Below are 22,169 nucleotides of genomic sequence, written 5' to 3'. Positions count from 1 at the left end.
AATAAAGTCGATTAAGTAGATAACATTGGGAGTCGCAAATTAATATTAAAGCGGGAAATAAAATATGTAAATGAGATTTAAAGCGGGATTGAAAACATCGAAACTTCTTTAATTTCCGCATGAAATTTGTTTCTAATAATCACCTTTAACTTTCTTGTTTCCTTGATAATGATTTGCCTCCTCCCTGACTTAAATAATGATTTGCGTTCATCAATATTGATGTAGAATCGTTATATCATGAATACACAAAGATACCATAAGTTCATGACTAAAAAATTACTAGACTTATTTTGATAAAACAATGCTATTCTTTAGAAAACTAATATTAAACTAATTAATAAAAACACAACTTTTTTGTTGTTGTCAATGTTAATATATACGTGAATGTAACATTTAAAATTATATTAAAAAATACGCTGGATCCTGGCAGCTACTTTTGATAAATAATTTACGTTTAGATAACTGCAAAATCTAAGAAAAAAATAAAATTCTAGGATGTGAATATCGTATGCTATACTTTAATAAGAATTTGGAAATAGAATAATTAATAAAAGCGCTACATGTTTTTTTCTTCCCCTATCAATATAATATAGAAGTATTTAAAATAATACATTGCAAAGTAATACACTGTATATGGGGTGCCGTTTTCGATAAATAACATACGTTTAACAGAGGTTTCCATAGAAATAAACTGGAGAAGGATGCTTTTATCAAAAAATGGATCATCTCAAACTTGCGGGTCGTGGTGGCTCGGGGGATAGAGTGCTCACTTTCCAGTGAGTTGACCCGGGTTGAACTTCATCTGGTTGATATGAATTCCGTACCTGGGTCGCACCGATCACAGTGCTGATGTAAAATATCTTTAGTGGTAGACGAATCATGGGTTAAACTCCTACTGCCGTTAGGCTAACCGTGGAAGATTTTCATAGTCTTCTTCTCAATATAACGCAAATGCTGGTTAGTTCCATCCAAATTTCTCATAATATTTGATCCAAGAGTTCCTTTGTCTTCTGGATTGGGTTAAAAATTATAAGGCTACGCAGTTAAACACGTAATTGTAAACCTAAAAATTTTGTGGGTTGTTTTAACGACGGTTATAAAATAACATCATAAATTTGCAAGTAACTCAGCTTTATTAAAAAAAAAAAAAAATGTAGCGAAATTTAAAATGAATGTTATATATTGTACTTATTGTACTTTTTAAATAAGTAAATGAAATATCAATACAGATTCAGCTATACTTACATTTATGAATAAAAAAAAATCTTTTATCTTATAAAAACTATTTAAACAAATAGCAATATTTAATATTAACTTCGAATAAAATGAAAATAGTGTTACATATGAAAATGCAATATTTTGAACTACTGTAAAGGTATTTTTATTGATTACCGCGCGTCTCTTATGCCAAGGAAATGTTATTTATATCCTTTATTTTGATTCAAGCATGAGATTTAATTCTCAAAACTATAAATATTCATAACTACTTTTACGATTTCATATCTCTTCCAAGAAAGACGAACTGTTTGATAAACTGGTTGGATTTTATTCGTAGAATGTTATTCTTTAAATATCTAAGTTATAGTTAAAGTAATATTTTAAGGAATATAAAATTTTAAAATAATTTGAACACTTTAAATTTATTTCAAGTGTTAAATATAGGGGTGGTTTAGCGGGGTGAGCTCTGCAGTATGTTAACAAAAAGAGTCTTTGTGCAAAGCAGGCTGGTTGGGCCACTCTTTAAAAAATATGCCTGAAAAAGGCAGTGCGTTCAGATAACTGCAAAGTCTGAAGATAAATAAGGCTGTTCATTTTATTTTATTTTATAACCATCGTTAAATAGCTGACCCAATTTTTTGGGTTTACGATTACTAATGTTTAACTCCGTAGCCTTGTAATTTTGAATCCAATCCAGAAGATAGGGAAACTCCTGGATTAAGCCTTGGGAGGAATTTTTGATAGAACTAACCCGCAATTGCATTACATGTAGTGAAAAGCTATGAAAACCTCCAATGGTTAGCCTAACAGCAGTTAAAGTTTTTAATAATTATTTTTACTAAAGTTAGTTAATTGTTGTTTATACAATTAACTAACTGAATGATGCAAAATAAAAAAGAATTTTAATCCATTTACTGATTGAGAAGTGATTCTTTATAGATTTTTATAATTTTAATTCACAAGTGGCGCCGTAATTGCAAAATGAAAATGGCGTTAAAATTCTTAAAAAATAGAGATATCTCGAGAAATGAATGTTAGATCTAAATAATCAAAATAGCCTAGTTTGATATTTTGAAAAGCCTGTAATGATGCTAATTTCACCTTGTTTCCGAATCCCTGAGGCTAGTTTAAGGTAGAGTTTGTGGTTTTCTTGGTCGTATGATGTTACGGGGATATTTGTCCGAGAAGTCCATCGATTGTATTGACATTAAAAATAAAGAATGTGTCCTAAACGTCTTATAAAAGAGTTCTTAATGATCTTCAGCACTGTTTTGAACAAGAAATGGAGTATACAGAATGTTTTATAATTATGTGCCCGCATATACATTTAAAGAATACTTTTTTTTTGGTTAATGGCGGGCACTTGGGTCTATTTCCCATTGGCCTCAGAAATGCCAGAATTGCTACTCTCTTATCGTTACCCAGTGAGCACCTATGGCTAAGCCACGGCGGTGGAGTAGCGTCGCCACGTCATACAACCACTAACCCGGTTATAAGGCGGGTTACATTCACACAATCACACAGAAGAAAGGACATAGAACACAGAGAGAGAGAGAGAGAGAGGAAGAAACATCCATGTCCTGAGCGGGATTCGAACCCGTTACCATCGGCTCCCTCTTTTTTCAGGCACGCTAACCACTCGGCCACCTGGCCGGCATTTAAAGAATATTTAAGGATGGTAAAAATAAAAACATGATGAATTATTAACAAGAAAGGAGAGATAAAAGAAAATCGAAACTTCATTTATTGTCCGAAGAAACTGATTGGCGATGAAGAAGGACTATTAAAATTTTCGCCATGTTTCGTTTGGAAATCAAATTGGTTTTGATACTTTTAATCCTACCTTCCTCGAATATACTTTGATCACATTTTTGCTAATTATTTAATTTGCAATCCCTAATGTGCATGTTTTTTTTTTAAAAGTAGTTTTCGATAAGGACTAAAAATATACATATTAAGGGTGGTGTTTATGGATTACCTTGGATGCATGTGACTAAAACCTGATAACATTAATGTGATGCTGTTATTATGCTATGCATGTTTCCTTCATTTCATAAATTTATTATTATTTTTAATAATTCATTGTCCCCTTCTAATTAAAGAAATGAGCCATTTAATTTTTATCCCATTTCATAACTGCAAATATAAATATTTCTATTCTTTTCTTTTAGAAATAAATGTAGCTTCTAAATTTTATTCATTAGAAGTGCATTAATTATAATTCAATGTTGCAATTATTATAAATTATAATGTATTATTAATTATAATGTATCATTAATTATAATGTATTATTAATTGCAATGTATTATTAATTATAATGTATTATTAATTGCAATGTATTATTAATTATAATGTATTATTAATTATAATTCAATGTCGCTACAGAACGAATGTCGAAATCGATTTTTAATCTTACTTTCTTAAAGCTGCTTTACTTTTTTATCCCCAAAAATGTTTTAGTTACAGCGCTATATTAAATTCTAACGGACTTTTTGATTAATTTGTAAACAATATTATTTAAAATTTAATGTTAAAAACGCGGGGTTCGCTTTATTTTTGGCAGTATTTATTCGCGATAATTCGCCAATCATAGATCTCTTCCATGCTCATAAGTATCGCTCATAGTTAAAGTTTGTGGGGTTTTGGATGCCCCTTTAGCCCCTCAGTTCGACCGTTGGATATGTTTCAAAATTTATAAAAAAAATCATTCTATGGATTCTTCCTGGTATAAAGGTACTCTGTTAAAAATTTGGAAATGCTTATGCTCAAATTGTATAATTTGAGCTAATGGTGAATTGGTATTAGAAAATTGTTTCTTTGTGATGGCGCCATTAATAGATGACTTACTTTTCTCTGAATTTTGGTGAATAAAAGATATTGGTAACTTAACTGCTCATTTTCTTTACTTGCACTCCACTATCGACATGGCACAACAATTAAAATTGGAAAGTTAAATGTAGTTATTTTTAGAATTAAATTAGAATATTTTGGAATTAAAGTTAAATGTAGCTATTTATAGAAATAACTACATTAAGAAAATTTAATGTAGTTATTTTTAGAATTAGTCTGATCATTTTTATAGCTATGCCTAGTATAATGAAACAGACTATATACAGTTGCCCAGTCAATAATTTCATATGGATTGCTGCAGCTTTAGCTGCACCTAATATCGTTGAAATTAGATGCAAGATTGTGATCGTGAGCCATGTTTGCAAATTTTAATGGAAGCTATATTTTATAATTGTTAACTTTAAAAATTTATAGTTTTAGGTCTAATATTAATCAATAACTTAAAGTTAAAAAAAAATGTTGCACTTGATTGTGAAAAGCTTCTTTTGTATCAAAGATAAAATAGAAGAAATAGAAGAAGAAATTTGTTCCAAACACTAAAAAAAACGACTCTTTTTGTCAGGATGACATAGTAGGAATTATGAATGAATATGAAGAGGAGTGTCGTGTTTTAAACAATCGAAGATCTTTCTTCCATTTGCACTATGAAACAATGAAGTTTTTTTTCCAAACATATTTTTCAATTCAGATTTTTTGGGAATTATTGTTTCAAGAACTTTATACTGAACTATTAGATATATATTAAATACTGAGCTTTCAAGCTTTATATATATATTTTTTACTATACCTTATTTAAAGGAGAGTTTCCTTGATATCCCGCTGATGTTGAGGGAAGATGAAGAGCCACGGTATGTATAGCATTAAATGCAGAGGCAATCGTTGATCGCGGTGTGGCCCAAACCTTAATATTTCCTGTAGAAGAATAATCCTTATATTCAGAAATCCATGGTGGTAATCCATCGTCGCTTTCATTGTCCTATAAAACATAAAATTTTACCAACTTTATTTCATTTTTTTAAATAGAAATACCATGTTCCTTACAGAATTTTAAGATAAAACTTATAGATAATTTTTCAGATATCCGCATTTGTGAGTATTTTAGTTCTTAAATTTATCTTGCAAACTGGAGATTAGAAATAATTAAATATTTAAATTTTTATATCATAAACAATATTTTTGCTTATTTTATTCTACGTTACTTTTGATGAGGTTAGAATATTTTGCACTGTACTTAATTTATAGGAAAATTCAAGCAAAATCCAGTTTACACAGGACTTGTGTTCGATCTAAGATTCAAATGGAATTTCTTTGAACATTAACGAAAGACAAAAACTTTTAAAAAACTTTTAAAATTTAAATGGGTAATATTTTATTTTATAACCGGTGATGAACAGCAGCAGACTATTTTTGAGCTTGTCGCTATCAATCTGACCAATTTTTGTCTTACGGCTATTAATGTTCAACTCTGTAGCCCAGTTTTGAACCAAACTCAGAAGACAAAGGACCTCCTGTATTAAGCATTGCATCAAACTAGCTTTTGTGTATAACTTTTTGAGTGAACTAACCCTCACGTCTCCAAAGGGATTCATGCCCATGATCAATCTAGCCCTGCGGTAGCTGCTAGCTGGAAGCAGCATTTGATTCGAGCCTAGCTACCGCTTGGATTCGAACCTGGGCCACACGGTCACTCCGTTGAAAGTTTGGGCCCCTGAGCCACAGCGGCTCTTATTAGGGTGATAGGCATCAGGAGAATGAAAAATTATCACAAAAAATAAGGTCGTAAACCTTGTTTATTCGGTGAAAATAGAAAAAGTTGACATCGTTAGCTTACTGGGTTTGTTTGAACGTGTTCGACAATCTTTGCTCATCAGTGTTTAACGTATGGCCGCAACTTTAAACCCTGACTGTAAAAATTTAGTTTGCTTACAGACATTTAACTGTGATTGCACGGTCTGTTTTGTTGTCCCGCTTTATATCAAGTGAATATATTAAGAGACCTCTTTGTTCCCGACTGAACTCAACTGTCAGTGGGGTGGAAACAAAGGGAGAAAATTCATAATAATTTTTTTAATAATCTTAATTTACTTTTCAGAAATAAGCTGATGTTGGATATTTTTCTGCTCTGCGATATTCTTTTATACATGTAAAATACAAAGTCGTTCTCCAATCAGAATTTGAGATGCGAAACTCGTGGTATTTTAGATTCTTCATTGATTTTTTTCAATAAATATAACTCAGCAATCAGCAATTTTTTAAAGCAGTTGTCAGCAGTTGTTGAAAGCCATTTGTCTGCATTTAGATGTTTAATAAATATTAATGTAATTTATAAGACAATTTTTCAGTATCACCCAAATTAGTTAAGCAATACTAAAAGAAACTTTTTTTTTAAAGAATATCTAAAATCTGTCAAATGTATAGTATTAAATTACCTACCTAAAATTACTAACCGTATAATTTTATTGCTTTACACTTTTGAGAAAAATCCATAGAAGTTCTAAAAGTTATCAAGCGTTATTTCTAAAAATATCTAATAATGTAAATTATCAAAAGTAATAATTTCTGTCGTTTCTTGAAAGATATAGTGCTTTCGAACAGGAATCAAAAATCAGAAATATGATCTAAAATCCTAAATGGCGAGGGAAGACACTTCTTTTGTTTCAATCAGGACTTAATATATCCCCCTTATATTTATGATTCCAATCGCCGCCTTATTGTTAATACTTCACTGTTACTTAACAAATACTTAGCTATTTTTTTGATTTTCTCTCTTTTAACATAGTTAGCAATCACAAATCCTATAAAAAATTTTCTTCTCTTAATGCATCAGCTCGCAAATTAGTTAAGCAATACTAAAAGAAACTTTTTTTTTAAAGAATATCTAAAATCTGTCAAATGTATAGTATTAAATTACCTACCTAAAATTACTAACCGCATAATTTTATTGCTTTACACTTTTGGGAAAAATCAGTAGTTCTAAAAGTTATCAAGCGTTATTTCTAAAAATATCTAATAATGTAAATTATCAAAAGTAATAATTTCTGTCGTTTTTTGAAAGATATAGTGCTTTCGAACAGGAATCAAAAATCAGAAATATGATCTAAAATCCTAAATGGCGAGGGAAGACACTTCTTTTGTTTCAATCAGGACTTAATATATCCCCCTTATATTTATGATTCCAATCGCCGCCTTATTGTTAATACTTCACTGTTATTTAACAAATACTTAGCTATTTTTTTGATTTTCTCTCTTTTAACATAGTTAGCAATCACAAATCCTATAAAAAATTTTCTTCTCTTAATGCATCAGCTCGCAAAACTTTTCTGTCAAATTCATCAACACTCTGTATATAAACATATATTCTTTAATATTTTTCGAATAGAAGTGACATTCTACCGTTCTACTATTGTGTTAAATCCTGATTTATATTTTTTATGCTTTGAATTGAAATTAAATTTCTTTTTTCAATTTCAATTATTATTATAATGATTTTATTGCCTTGTATTGTTATCATAAAACATTACAGTTTTAAAAACAGTTATATTTAACAATAAAGTTTTAATTGTTCCTTTTCCACTAATAAAGCTTTTTCTACAAATTTTAAAGGTAAAAATTCATACTTGATGTTCTTCTTCTGCCTCTTTCGTTGGTCTTCGAACTACGCATGGTGTAATACCTAATTTAGCCGCCAGTCTATTATATTCTTCGTCTAGCTGAAATATAAAAATATATCAGAATAAATACAATTTATTGATTTGGAGTGGGCAAAATAAAAATGATTGAGTTGGCAAAACCAGACGAAAACAAGAAATATTGAAGATGATATATCAATAGCCAACCGATCAGACGCGAAATTTGAAACTTAAATTTTTATCAAAACAACCTCAAAATAGCCTCATGTTGACTGTACACTATCCTGTACACAGGTGGAATTTGATTTATTTTGAGTAGGCAAAATAAAATAGATTAAAATTAATTGAGTAGACAAAACCAGACTAAAATAAGAAAGATTAGAGATGATATCAATAGCCTACCGTGCAAACGCGGAATTTGAAATCCAAATTTTATTAAAACAACCTAAAAATAGGCTCATGTCAACTGTACATTATCCTGTACACAAGTAAAATTTGATTTATTTTGATTACACTAAATAAAACAAATTGAATTTGAGTAGGAAAAATAAAATATATTAAAATTGATTGAGTAGGTAAAACCAGACAAGAGCAAGAAGTATGGGATATGATATCGATAGCCAACTGCGCAGAGTTGAAATTTGAAATCTAAATTTTTATTAAAACATTAATAAAAATAGACTTATTTCGACTGTACACTATCCTGTACTGTACGCTATCCAAATGTGTAACTTTGTGCTAAAGAAATTTATTTTAAAATTTCCAATTTCTTGGGGAAACATTTCCTTCAACTTTTTCTTTCAATTTTTTTTTCAAATTTATTGTTACATAATTTTTTCTTTTTTCCATTAAAAAAAATCGAAAATGAGTGACGTATAAGTTTTAATTTTTGTACGGGATTTTAGTGTTTCAAGCAAGTATTGTTCATACACCCTCCTTGTCAGCAAAAATAAATAAATCACAAACCCCTCCCCGTTTAATTGCTGACGTGAAATATGAACAGCTCCATACAGAGTGCCTATTCAAGTCCGTATTAAACTGAGTTTCTATATCAAAAAGGCGTATGGATATAAGAAAAATGAAGCACCAAGTTGTAAAACATCATTCATTAAATGCATAAAGGTATCTTGTGAACATTATTGTTAAGAAAATAACGCTTGAAAAGAATATTTGTTTTTTACGTTTTTGCAGAATTGTACTTTTCTGACATAAATACGACGAAATGATTTTTTAAAATTAGTTATCAAAAGTAATTTTTATTTCAATGTATAAAGTTTAAGAGAAATTTGAATATTCTACTGGAGATAAAGATTTAGAAAAGCGACATAATATCGAATTTCTTTGCCTTTATAAATGTATGTGTAGAAATATGTAGCTCAGAAGAAAGTTAACTCATAAATGCGATAAAATATTTTTTAAAAATTAAAATTATTAAATTAAATTTGCTTTTACTTTAATCAATTTGTAATTATTACATAAAAATATAATAATTATTTTACTTTCTAGCAGTTATTGCATGTTATAGAATATTTTAATAGCCTAATAATTTTACTAGATTTGTATAATAATTTGACTGGATTTATAGCATTAATTAATATGATTAATGCTAAAATCTAGTCAAATAGCTACTTGAATCGAACTACTTATCTTCCTCTTATTTTTTTATTGGAATTTAAAATTCCAACTAAAACACTTTATATCAGTAATTACTAGAGAAAATGTAGAGTTTTTAATAATTCATACTTTTACGAAATTAGTGAAATACTTTGATGAAAAAAAGGGAGAAAAATAAAACCAAAATAATTCTGATACTGACTACTGTTATCCTAATGTATTAAATTGTGGTAACCTTTTATAACAATTTCTTTACATAACAGTTATTCTAAATAAAAAGATAAATGTTAAAAATTTCTAAATAAAAAGATAAATGTTAAATGTCTTATAAGTTTATTATATCTCTTAATCAACAATATTCCCTATCACTTCATTTGAATTAATGACAAAAAAGGAAAAGTAATACAACTCCTCATAAAATTCTTTCAAAATATGATAAAACATTAAAGAAAAAAATTAAAAAAAAATTAGAAGGAAATACTTTAATTAGATTATTGTAATGAATGAAACCCGATATTATTAGAAGAATGGAGATCAAATCGTTAATTTGGTTATAACGATACTGCTATAATTGGTTTCATTTTCTAGTTCATAATCAGTTTACTATACCTTGACATTAATTTTCTAACTATAGTAGCAGGCACACGGATGGATATGCAGTTTAGTGGACACCCTATGTAATTCCTGTAATTGCAATTCATATGATCTTTTTGTTGTGCTTTTAAACCACTTTCTATCAGTAATTACTTGAGAAAGTTAAGAGTTTATAATAATTTATACTTTTACGAAATTAGTGAGTTAAAATATTTTGATAAAAAAATGGAAATAAAATAATTCTGATATTTACTACCATTATTTTAATGTATTAAAATTGTAGTAACCTTTCATGAATATTTCTTTACATGATGGTGATTATAAATAAAAAAACAAATGTTAATTATCTTTGTAAGTTTATTATCTCGTCTATTCTACAATATTCTTTGTTACTTCATTTAAATTGTAGACAAGAAAGGAAAAGATAATACAACTCCTCATAAAATCCTTTCAAAACATGATAAGACAGTAAAGAATGAAAATGAAAAAAAATTTGAAAAGAATACTTTTATTAGATTATTGTGATCAAAGAAACGCGACATTGTTAGAAGAACGTGAGATCAAATCGCGTCAAAAGAATAAGTATGTTTGCCATATAAAAACAAAAATAGGAGAACAAATTTCGCCAAGCTTAACCATTAAAAAGAAAAAATATTCTAGACGTCTGAAATGAATAAAATAAATCTAAAAAAAGTTTGTTCTATTTATACAGAAACTTTCTAGAAAAATAATTAAGAAAATATCACGCTCATTATGTTAAGACTTAGGTTAACTTTCTTTTTATTATTTTTTTTATTATAAATTTTTGAAAAGTGTTGCAACTATTTATTTTAAAATGGTACATAATTTTAACTAAGAAAAATTTGGTTAAAATGTTTGAACTTAAAGAATAGTTTTGTTCACATTTCGGTGGTAGTTAATAATGCAGTTTAAGATTTAGTTTTCTTAAAACTATTTGTTTTCAAATATTTGAATCATACTTTAATATTTTGAATGAAAATAATACGAATATTTTTTTAGTATCCTAGGGAATAACAGCACCGTTATTCTCTAATTTTCTTGAAATCTAATTTTAGCAATTCAACAGTTCTGTCAAAGTTATAATTCGTGAAATATGTTTTCCAATATGCGTTCTGAATATTTTATCGAAGATTTAACTCACAAAGTTGTCGAATTTATAAACTGTTTCAACAATTCACTAGTTTCAAGCAGAAACTTTTAATAAATAATCGTTATTGTTTTTACTGTAATATTTGTTACGAAAGTAACCGTAAACTTTTGATTAAAGCTATACAAATGAATTATTTCTAGAAAATATTTATATATATATACATAGGAATATAAAATTTCCTATGTATGAATTAAAAAAATACTTTAAATAATTAAAACTTATTGATTTTAAATTCACAGAATTTTGAATAACAGGCTTTGAAGATATAAATTTAAGATTTAACATTTGTTAAATTTGTATTTATTTAATTAACGTAGAATGTTTTCTTTGGTATTAGTTAAAGCTGATTATTTAAGTGAGTTTAAATCTAATTAAATGTTTGGTTACTGACTTATGTATTTTTCTGAAAGAAAAATTTACAATAATTAACAACAGATAAATAGCAGAGAAATTTACAATAATTATGATTGCTTTTTTCATTCTAAAATATATAAAAATTATAATTTTTAATTGCTTAAAATTTTACACTTCTGCTCCTGAAAGCTGAAATATAACATATTTTTTAGTTTTTGATAAGTAGCACCAGTGTTTAATGAACATAGTTCGAAAATCAGTAACTCACCACTGAGATGTCAGAAAATGTGAATATCAATTACAAAACTGACTCTACCATGGATTAGTTTATTTATTTTTTAATATTTGTAAATTTTCTACAAGTTCTCCACTAGATATTTAAATTTTAAATCACTCATTAAAACTTAATATTTCAATGCGAAAAATTATCATAAGCAATTAAAGCGAAAAATTATCATATGCATTAAAAGAGAAAAATTATGGTAATAAAACTTAAAAGTAACTAATAATTTTTTGTATATTATTTGTTTTGAAATAATTCAGCTGATAGTGAGTTTTGACGAAATCACAGACATTGGTATTTCGTAACATTCGGTCATTCGTATTTTTATTTTTTTTATCGATTAACACTACATACGTATATCAAAACGTAGAGCGATAATTCATATGAATGAATGTAAGGTACTTAATCAAATCGGTACTTAATCTTAATGACAGTTTGAAGAGCATAAATTCTACTCTTTAGTGGCAAGATCAGGATTCCGACTCTTCAGATTTTGAAATAATATTTTCCCCTTTTCTATTTTGTTAAAATAAAATACAATATGAAGAATTTAAAAATTTTTTTTTGAATTCTTACACCAATCTACTTTTCTTAGAGAATTTAAAGTAATTAAGTAGTAAAAAAATTCAATTTTGCAATTTAAATTTTTTTTTTGTATTAATTATTTTTAGTTTACCATAATACTAATTTACCACAATATTGGAAAACCTTTTACAAGTATAGGGGAGAGTGCGGTCAATTGTAACAGGGTACGATTGTAACAGAGCAAAAATTTCGAGTGCCGAGTTCTAGATTTGGTTCCTAGGTGGCGCACAAGGTGTATTTAATAAATCTACATGTACACCTCTGCTGGCAACCATTTTTATGTACTTTTGAAAGAGTTATATCACAAAAGATATTTTCATGCTACGTAAGTACTTTTTTTGGTATTAGAATATTATATTGTAACAAATTAATTTTGTTTAAACAAATAAAAATTATTAACCGAATATGTAAGTGGACACCTTAATTAACATTTAAAAAAAATGATTAGTTTTGTCAATTAACTAGCATTGTTTTTAACAAATGAAGCTGAAATGGCGTCTTGGGGACGATTGTAACAGCTGAAAATAAATAATCTTGAGTTTACAAACCATTACTTAATTCTTTAAGAACCACCAATAGTTTCATATATCATTTATATTATGTTGCATGTACATTATTTTATTTGTCACCTTTCACTGCATAAATTAAAATTTTTAACCCCTTAAAGTTAAAAGTTTAACCCTTTAGGTCTCTGCTCATTATTATTTTTACTCCTAAAATATCACTACTATTTTGATCAATAAAAAAATATACCACCACTATGATAATATGTATAATTAACTATGTTTTACTTAAATTTATGAACTGTTACAATTGACCCCGTAAGTGGGGACAATTGTAACAAGTGCACGACTGTCAAAAATTGTTAATAACTAATAAAATAACATTTAAAATAAGGCATTTATTTTTTTTCTCTAGTAGAGGATAGTCTACTTTACTCGTCTGTCAATTATTACTAATAATATAATATTTGTAAGTATTTTGGATTTTTGTAAGTTAAAAATAGTTAAGTAAAAAATGTTACAATTGACCCCACTCTCCCCTACTATTTCAAAATAGTTCATTTTTTGATTAATCTATTTAGTTTTATAAGTAAGATAAACACAAGAAGCGTGCATTATTTAGAGCACGATTCCTTCTCCACGGACATTCAATGCTAAGGTTATTGTGATATTAGATAATTATATAAATAAGTTCTAGAATTATCAGAAAGTTTGCTTTTAGAATGTAGATTTGGGTATTCATAACTTGTAAATTATTTTGTTTATGTCAATTATTGATTAGTTTATCTAGATTTAGGAAACTAAATATTTATTACTTATGTTTTTTTCTTCTTCTCCAATGCCCACCTGAAGAATGACCTGGGTCATACAGGCATCTAAGGGCAGATTTGTTGGCCTCTCTTTCAGGGGCACCATATTAGGTGGGTCAACGTTGCTCCCACTGTAAGGACAGATAGTACAGAGGAGGAAGGAACATCCATGCCTTGCCCAGGATTCGAACCCAGAACCTTTCTGATGCAAGGGCAGTTCTCTAGCCCCTACACAGGCCGGTCGGCTTTATTACTTATGTAGAAACTGTAAAATTATGTTTAAATTTGTGATTTCTGATGCGAATATTTTATTTACTTTATTTTCCATCACTTTTAAGCATTTCAAAATAAATAGAACATTTATTTAGTTCGTTAAATCTAATTGTATAATGATTTAGAAAATATCTTGCTGGGCAGAGTATGAATATAAATATTTACTGCTTTGTTTTATTATTTTTATATCCTGAAAACATTTGCTGGTTTGTATAAATGAATATTTTGTGTATGAAAATATTGCTGTCAGAATTTGTGTTTAAATTTTGAACTTGCTAAGTTATAAGGTATTCTAGTGAAATACGTAATTAAAAATAATGATGCTAACGACGAAACAAAAGCATCAAAAATTAAGTCATAAAAATGTACACATTCTGAATCCTAAAAAGTTATTGCGTGAAAAAGACCAGAAAAATATTCTCACAATCCAAAGAATAATTACCGGGGTCAATCAGAGCAAAAATAATACGGTGTATTTTGCATTTTGTTTGATATCGCCTTGTTTCATCCTACAACAAACGGGCTTTCGAGAATTTTAATCGAACTTTGCATTCATTGATCTCAATAGTATTTCACCAAATCTCTTGTTTCACACTTAATTTCTTTTGCACTTAAATGTTAATTCTCCACTATTAATAAGTAGATTTTGTATGATTTTGATTTTTTGAAATTTTTTTTTAAAAAAGTAAATGTTAAGGGTGGTGATTATGGATCACTAAATAAGATATATATATATATATATATATATATATATATATATATATATACCTCTTAAAAGTGTTTGTACTAATTTGGCAATGAAAACAAAATGTATAAATATAAAAAGCATGAATTATAATAATATAAACATGCTAAATCTATCTAAATAATGCATAAGTGTGTATTTGTCACTTAATATCTCTGTTTTGTACGATATAAAAGGTATTGATTGGTTTTAAGTGCGCCGTAACTTATAAAGTGGAAATTGAGACAAAATTGGCTACTTGCTAATAGTCAGTTATATTTATTTAGTACTCGAAACAGAAGCTTTCAGAATCGATGTGGCGAGTAAGGTTTATATTGATCGGACAATATGATAAAGTATTATAAAACACTTTTATATTGTGTCCGATGTGTTGCTACATTTATCATTTCTATTCTTTCACTGCAGGCATCATTATTCTATTATTACAGGATAAACATTGTATAACAACAACATTCATTTCAGAAAATTTAATCAACCATTTTTTCAAAAAGTTTAATCGTTAAATTGATTACACTTTGGCAAACCAGTTAAAATGAAATTTAAACTTTACATTGATTACATTGACAAGTCACTATATCTTATTACTATTATCTTATTTAGTTCTTAAGACAATTAATGACCGACCTTAATTTCCAAGAAACTATAAATATACAGCATTTGCAGTTTATTATTTTAATACAAATTATCAACCACTCAAGAATTTATAATTTGATTTAGATTTTTTGATAGTTCTTTTTAAAAATGGCAACACATTCTTTTTTCAAAATTTGAAATGTTAAACAGTCTGCATGACGTTTTAGAGAAATGAATTTATATTAGTTATTATTCTAGATAGTTAACTGCGTTTTTTTCAAAATGATATAATTCAAGAAGACTAATTTCAAATATAAATTGATTGATTTTTTAAAAAAATCATGAAAATGTTTGACAGGCCACCACCTTGCATTGAACAAGATGCTCTTGTTATGAAAAAATCTCATCATGATGTTGCACTATTCCACTCAGTGCCAAATGTTCTTCATATGTTTTAAAAGGAAGACCATTGTTTGAATCATGGTGATGGAGCAAATTATGCATTTAATAACTGAATTAGAGTGCACATTAGGGAGCTGAATTAAGTTTTGAGCAAAATTTAATCGTGATCAGTTATACATATTTGTTTGGTATTGTCTGTATCATAATTTAGTATTTTGTCTATTAAATAGATATCAGCACAATCTTCTGCCTGGGAACTAAATGAAACGTATTTGCAATGTTAGAAATAACTTTCAAATACGTAATTTTTAATTGTGTTTACAGGACAAAAACCAACAAAAGTGAGTGTTGTTACAAAAAATAATCATTTTTTATATTATCTATCTTTGTCACATAACTTGTGCTGTGTTTGTATGGGGTATAATTCGACATAAGTTACGAACATAAATTAATTTTTACGATTGAAAATATTGTTCAGACTTATTAAAAGTCTATTTAACACTAAGAATTTGATATAAAATCAAAATAAGTTTATTTTTTGGTGAAAGAATACTGCTATATTTTAAAAAACTGAATAAAATAATTTATTTAATGATATTTATATAGTGCATTTCTTTGTCCCAGTACCTGATACAACACATTAGTAGATAGTTGGTTACAACGTAGCTTACCTTAGGCTGCAAACATGAGTTTAATTACTAATTAATTTAACAACCCGGAAGAAACAAACGTGGATATCAGAAGACCTTTACAATATGTTGGTTCCTTTAAACTTGTCGTAAAACAATGCTTTAAAAGTGCTTAAATAAACAAGCATTAAATATCAAATAGCAACATGCTGTAGAGAAACTCTTTTGGTAAGCTTTCTTTTATCAAGTTTTCTCTGGAAAACACACATATTACGAAAACTTTCAATCTTATTTTTAAAAACTGAAATTTCACTCGTTTAATTTATATCAATATTAATTTAAAATTATGAACATAGCAGCACTACTTTGAAACTGTAATGGCTGTGTTGATAATTATGATTTAAAGGAAATAAAAAGTTTTTCAATACAGTAATTGTAACTAACGAAATAAATTGGAAATTATGTTGCCTTTTTTTGTATGTTAAATATTTAAAGAATGTTCTTGAAATTATTTTTACACGCATTATCACTTTCGATTGAATTTTACACCTAAACTTGAAAAATCTCGTCATCCAATATTACTATGCCTGTAGTGATTACAATATAAAGCGTTCTTTTAACTTAAATTTCACTTAAACAAACAACAAATGAATTCGGATGACTCCGCAAGCATGCTATAATGCTATACAAAAAACAGGAAAAACAACAACAACGGCAATATTTTGCACTAATATAGCTAACAAGGAATAACGCTCAATACATGGCAAACGTTACACTTTATTTATGTTTTGACATTAATTTTCTTAAATTTTTTTAGGCTCACTACAAAATCGCCCTGTAAATGCCTGAACTGTCGGATGTTAACTCAGGTGGGCATTGGGGAATATATATATATATATAAGCTCAAAATGAAGATAAAACAAAGGAAAATTTTAGACACATGAAAAAAAAGGGGGGGGAATAATAATGAAAAAAAATAACAAACAACTGACTAAAAAAAAAGAAAGAAAAAAGGATGATATTTTTAAAAAAAACCGAAAAATAAAAGGTATAATCTTTTCATCATCCCACACGATTATATCCGCAAAAAAGAGTGCTTTCTGACATTGTATCAATATAGCCAAAGCAAAATATATTAATACAATAGTGTGAGGAGCACTCAAAAATTTTTTTTGCAAAAATTACAGCAAATAAAATAGAACACAATAAGTAAAAATAACACGTAAAAACAGAAAATAAAATAAAATAAAAAGAAAAAACAGTATAAAACAAAATCTCCAAAGCGTGTAGCGAAATCGGATGTACTTACATGAACGGAAAATTTTTCAAGAATGATTTAAAAATATTTTCGCAACAAGATTGCCACATTACAAAATATGAAAACAAAAGCGCAAATTAAGTGTAACTACAGGAATTTAAAGTGCCGTTCTTACTGCATTGATGAAGAGATTTGTTATGCTGTGCATTGATTTGTTAGTTACCAAGGATGTATATATATATATATATATATATACTAGAATAATTCTCATATTTCTCTAAAACAATGTACTTTGAGAAAATAAATTTTTTGAATAGCAAATTTAAAACTTTTTTTTAAAAAGATATTTTGATTTTTTTTCTTCATAAAGGTATAAATTTGAAGAAAAGAGACTGCATACTTGTTTTTATAGTTATCTGCGATTGTAATTAAGAGTACAAATGTCATTTTTTATTACAATAAATGTTATGACGTCGCCAATAACCTAATAACCCATAGCTTCATTGCGCCGCTGACAACGAAACTAAAATATAGAAACTCAATACACTGGCTATTTTGGAAGTTGGTAACTTCATGATAAGTTTTCTTCCTTTTGTTCCGTTGCAATAATACGAGGAAAAGTGATTTATCCTGCCATCTGGAATGTGATTTTCTACGTACTGAATCCTAAAGGAAATAAAATTCTCTAAATCTGCTATTTTATTCTCAAAAAATGACTCCGGTAATAATTTTTCCTACTTAACGTATTTAAAATAAACTTAAAGAATCTGTTTCTAATTTTAATTAAATGGAAATAAAATTCTAAATTTAATTTTACCATAGTTTGATAGTAAAAAATGTATTTTATTTTCATGTTTTCCTTGTAAAAAATTAATGAATGAGTAATTTGTTTAGCACATCTTAGTATAAAGTACTTTTTAAAACTTCGGGGAAGAATTAAAGTGAGCGGCAAATAAATTATTGAATAGGAAGTTGAATAGGAAGTTGCACTCACGCGATACGACAGTAAAACGAACCACGATACATCGTGAGAAAACCTTGATTGTAAAACGAATTGCTCACTACAACTAAGGATAATGTGCTATGAGAGAAGATTCTTAACTGTTTCGTTTTCAATGTCAACATTTGCCTCAATCTTCGCCGCCAGGAATAAACCGTTGAGCCTTTTCTCTGACTACGAATATTGAGGCAATTGTCAATATCCTCGGCGTAAACATAGATGTAGAAATAAGGTTATTGTTTATACTTCCATGGGTGTAAATAACAAAGTACAAAAGCAACTCTCCGGAGTAGATTTCCGGTCACAAGATTATAAAACAAAAAGCATGTAGTGTTAGTCCTAGTAATGTAAAGTGGATTGCTGCCTTTCTTATACAAGCTTAGTTATTAGAAAGCTAGAAAATGCTTCGTATTCCCATAAATGAGGCTTTTTTTAAGGTAAAGTGCCATCGCCTGGAATATACTTGTCCGGCTTTCCTTATGCTGATTTTTTTAAATGGCCATTGCATGGTATCCCTACATTGATATATAAGGTAAAGTGCAATGAACCAGTATATACACTTCCGGTATTTCTTACACTAATGTTTTTTAAAATTTTTTAAATTTTTTTTTTAAATATTTTTTTTAATGAAAGGGTTATTAAAATTTTTTTAATACAAATTAGATGAGATGCGCAGCCGTCACCTGTTAAAAAAATTAATTAATTAATTAAAAAAAAAGAATGTTCTAATTATTGAAGAAAAATGAATGAATGTATTAATGCAAAATAAAAATTAATGCGGAGAGCATCGGAATGCATTGTTATCAGAAATGTAATATTTTATTTTCGAATTCTGAAATCGAAAATAAATTCTATCCTCATTCAGGAAAAATGCCGTCACATATTCCCCACCCTATTTTCTAAACCTGCGAAAGAAAAGTAACAATTCACTCTCCGTAGGGAGGTATCTTATTGAAGCGCGCTGATTGTTTCGTAATCTTGCTTCCCTGTTCTGTTACGTACTAAGTTCTGCTTGTTCCTCTGTGAGGAATACAACTCCCTTACACAGACGTTAAAATTTGCTTTTTTTATGTTAAAAGAAATTGAGGAAAATACGTTTTGGCTATGAGGTCGGTTATCAGTTAACTTTGCTGCGTCATAAATTAATAAAAAACCACGTATAGTCTCAGGCCGTGTCGGAATACACGTGTCACTGTGAAATGGAGCTATGCGTGAATATCAACTTATGTTTCAAATTAAGCAGAACAATGATAAAAATGTAGCGAAAATGCACTGTGTGGAAATAGTGTGCGGAAAAAAAACTTGTTTTGAGTGGTTTAAACACTTTAGAGATGGAAAAGACGATGTTTTTCGACATTGTTCCAATAACATATGACAACAGTGATACTTTGCAGATTTTTTCGCAGTTGTTCCATTGATGGCAAATGTGTATTGTAGCAAAAGTTGATTATTTTGAATACCGGTAAAGGTGTTTTGTTTGATTGTTTCCTTCGCTATATAAGAACATTAATCGAAATTTCTGGCGAACCTTTTATTATTCTTATCAATAATCAGCTATTATCAGTATAACTTATTTTAAAACAGTAGGGACATGATCTCTTCAAGTTATCTAAACAATTACCTCTAATAATTCTCGTTTTAGTGCTCTGTTTAAGATCTCAGCTCGATAAACTGACTCTCTGGGCTCGTCCACAGCAAAACGACGAGTTTTACACTCTACTTTGACCCCAGATGCTGCAACCACACTAGCTTCATCAGGATTAATGAAAATAGTGTGTATCTGTAAAAGTCAAAATGTATTCAAAAATCATGTAAAATTAATAAAATAAATACTAGCGGTCGTTGAAAAGCACCTAGTATATAAAATCTATACTTACTTTTGGCACAAATAATATGCAGAGAGTCGTTGTGGTTGAGACAAATATAAGAGTGGAGACCAATGCATATGTCAAGGTATACCTTTCTGCTGGAATCACGTTTGCTAAAGCAACGACGATTATACTCGTTATAACCACATTATAAACACTCATTCCTATATATTGAGAATCATTCAAAGCCTGAACTTTGACGTGTCTTGTTTCCCACGCCATATAGCACCCAACAACAAGAAGAAGACCTTTGTAGATGTATAGGCTTCCCAGCCACTTCCCCATATGAGAGGAGCTGCAGTGTTCTCTTAGGTATAAATAAACAACATTTCTTTCATCTTTGTTCACCTGGGGAAATAAAAAGGATTTGCAAATGAAGCTAAAAATATTGTTCTAAAAAGATACATTTATTTGTCTTGTCCAGTGAGCTAAAAAAAAAAAAAAAGATATCACCTTGAATAACTTTCGTTCCTAATGATCAGATTTTCATGTCCTAAGTCTCAATCTTATTGGCTTCTTATATGCTAATTAATTTATGCTAACTATTAATTTGTAAGAAAAGGCATATGTTCTTCGATTGAAAAAACGTAATTAGTCACTACTTTCCACAAATAATCAATGCAGTACAATTTTTTTTACTGCTAGCGTTCATGAAATTTTTTAAGGACAAAAAGGAAAGAAATTCTGTTTACAATTGAAATTTTAAAAGTCGAATGAGAAAATGGAATGTCCCCTAGCACCAGGTATCAAAATTAAATAGTTAGAAGGACAGCTATTTCAAACAAGTTAGCATTTCCGTACCTTCGAGTTCATTTTTTTCAATCGATTCCAAAGTTTATTCTACATATATTTTATGGTATACTTTAGGCGTACATCGACCGAGTTTACTTTTACACCCTTATTTGATTAAAATTATTAAATAATTTGCTTAAAATAAATTATTTGAGCTATATAAATCATATATGCATTTATAGTATAATAGTAAACGTGGCTTCCATCGCATATCCTTAGCCTTGATACCGCTATCATGCAATTAATGGAATAAACTGAGATAAATAACAGCAATAAATTTTTTTCTCGTTTTAGCTTTCGAGAAATATGCTCGTTCAAATAAATTTCATTTCTGGAAATAACGAATTTATTCAGTAGATTCCTTGGAGCAATATCATTCCTATCCTCCTATGACGAAATATAGGAAAAATTGGTATTCTCAGTTTCTGTAAAAAGTATGTTAACCTTCTCGCTGCATATTGATTTTATCAAAATAAGCTCGAAAATTGAGTATAAATCAGATGATGACTCTAAAATTGGCATGGCATCGGAATTTTTTTTACCAATGTCAAGTTTTAGTATTTGCTGTTTAACAATATAAGGCATTTTCCTAATAACAGATTATGCTATAATAACTTGGGCTATGCTATAATAAGTTGAAAAATAATGTAAAGTAAATTTTTCAACATCTTCTTTTAAAAGAACAGCTTTCTTAAAGTTAACGGTGTAATATATAAGTTTAAACGTCAAAATAAAAATGCTATCAGAATTTGCTCATTTAAAAAACAAAGAAAACAGTTGCGGTTTTTTCAGTGGAACTAATATGTAATTAATTTTCTCAAGTCAAAGAAATAAGAGACAATAAAGTAAATAAATAAAAAAATAATTTGTTTGCTCAGTTTTAGAGGAAAGTGTGCACTTATTTAGTACAATCAGTCAGTTTTGCTAATTGGATATAGTTCTGAGATTTTAAGAAAAAAAAACTTACAAATTATTTAAAAACGAATGCTAATTTGAAGAACTTTAAGTACTAATATAAA

General features: G+C 28.4%; 1 protein-coding gene across 1 annotated transcript in view; it reads right to left on the bottom strand.

Annotated features, from left to right (window-relative positions):
* LOC139426973 (uncharacterized) overlaps window positions 1–22,169 on the bottom strand; it is a 241,413-nt gene that overhangs the window by 3,067 nt on the left and 216,177 nt on the right. Inside the window, exons 14-17 of the mRNA XM_087154818.1 lie at window positions 20,368–20,706; window positions 20,112–20,270; window positions 7,686–7,778; window positions 4,856–5,044 (exon numbers count right to left, since the gene is read on the bottom strand). Of these exons, the coding sequence (XP_087010944.1) occupies window positions 4,856–5,044; window positions 7,686–7,778; window positions 20,112–20,270; window positions 20,368–20,706 (780 nt within the window). The remainder of the gene's footprint in view (window positions 1–4,855; window positions 5,045–7,685; window positions 7,779–20,111; window positions 20,271–20,367; window positions 20,707–22,169) is intronic.

The sequence above is a fragment of the Parasteatoda tepidariorum genome, chromosome 11 (genome assembly GCF_982258835.1).
Source record: "Parasteatoda tepidariorum strain Cologne lab strain chromosome 11, Ptep-v5.0, whole genome shotgun sequence".
Lineage (NCBI taxonomy): Eukaryota > Metazoa > Arthropoda > Arachnida > Araneae > Theridiidae > Parasteatoda > Parasteatoda tepidariorum.
Note: the sequence above shows the minus strand (reverse complement) of the source record. Positions and strands in the feature narration are given on the sequence as shown.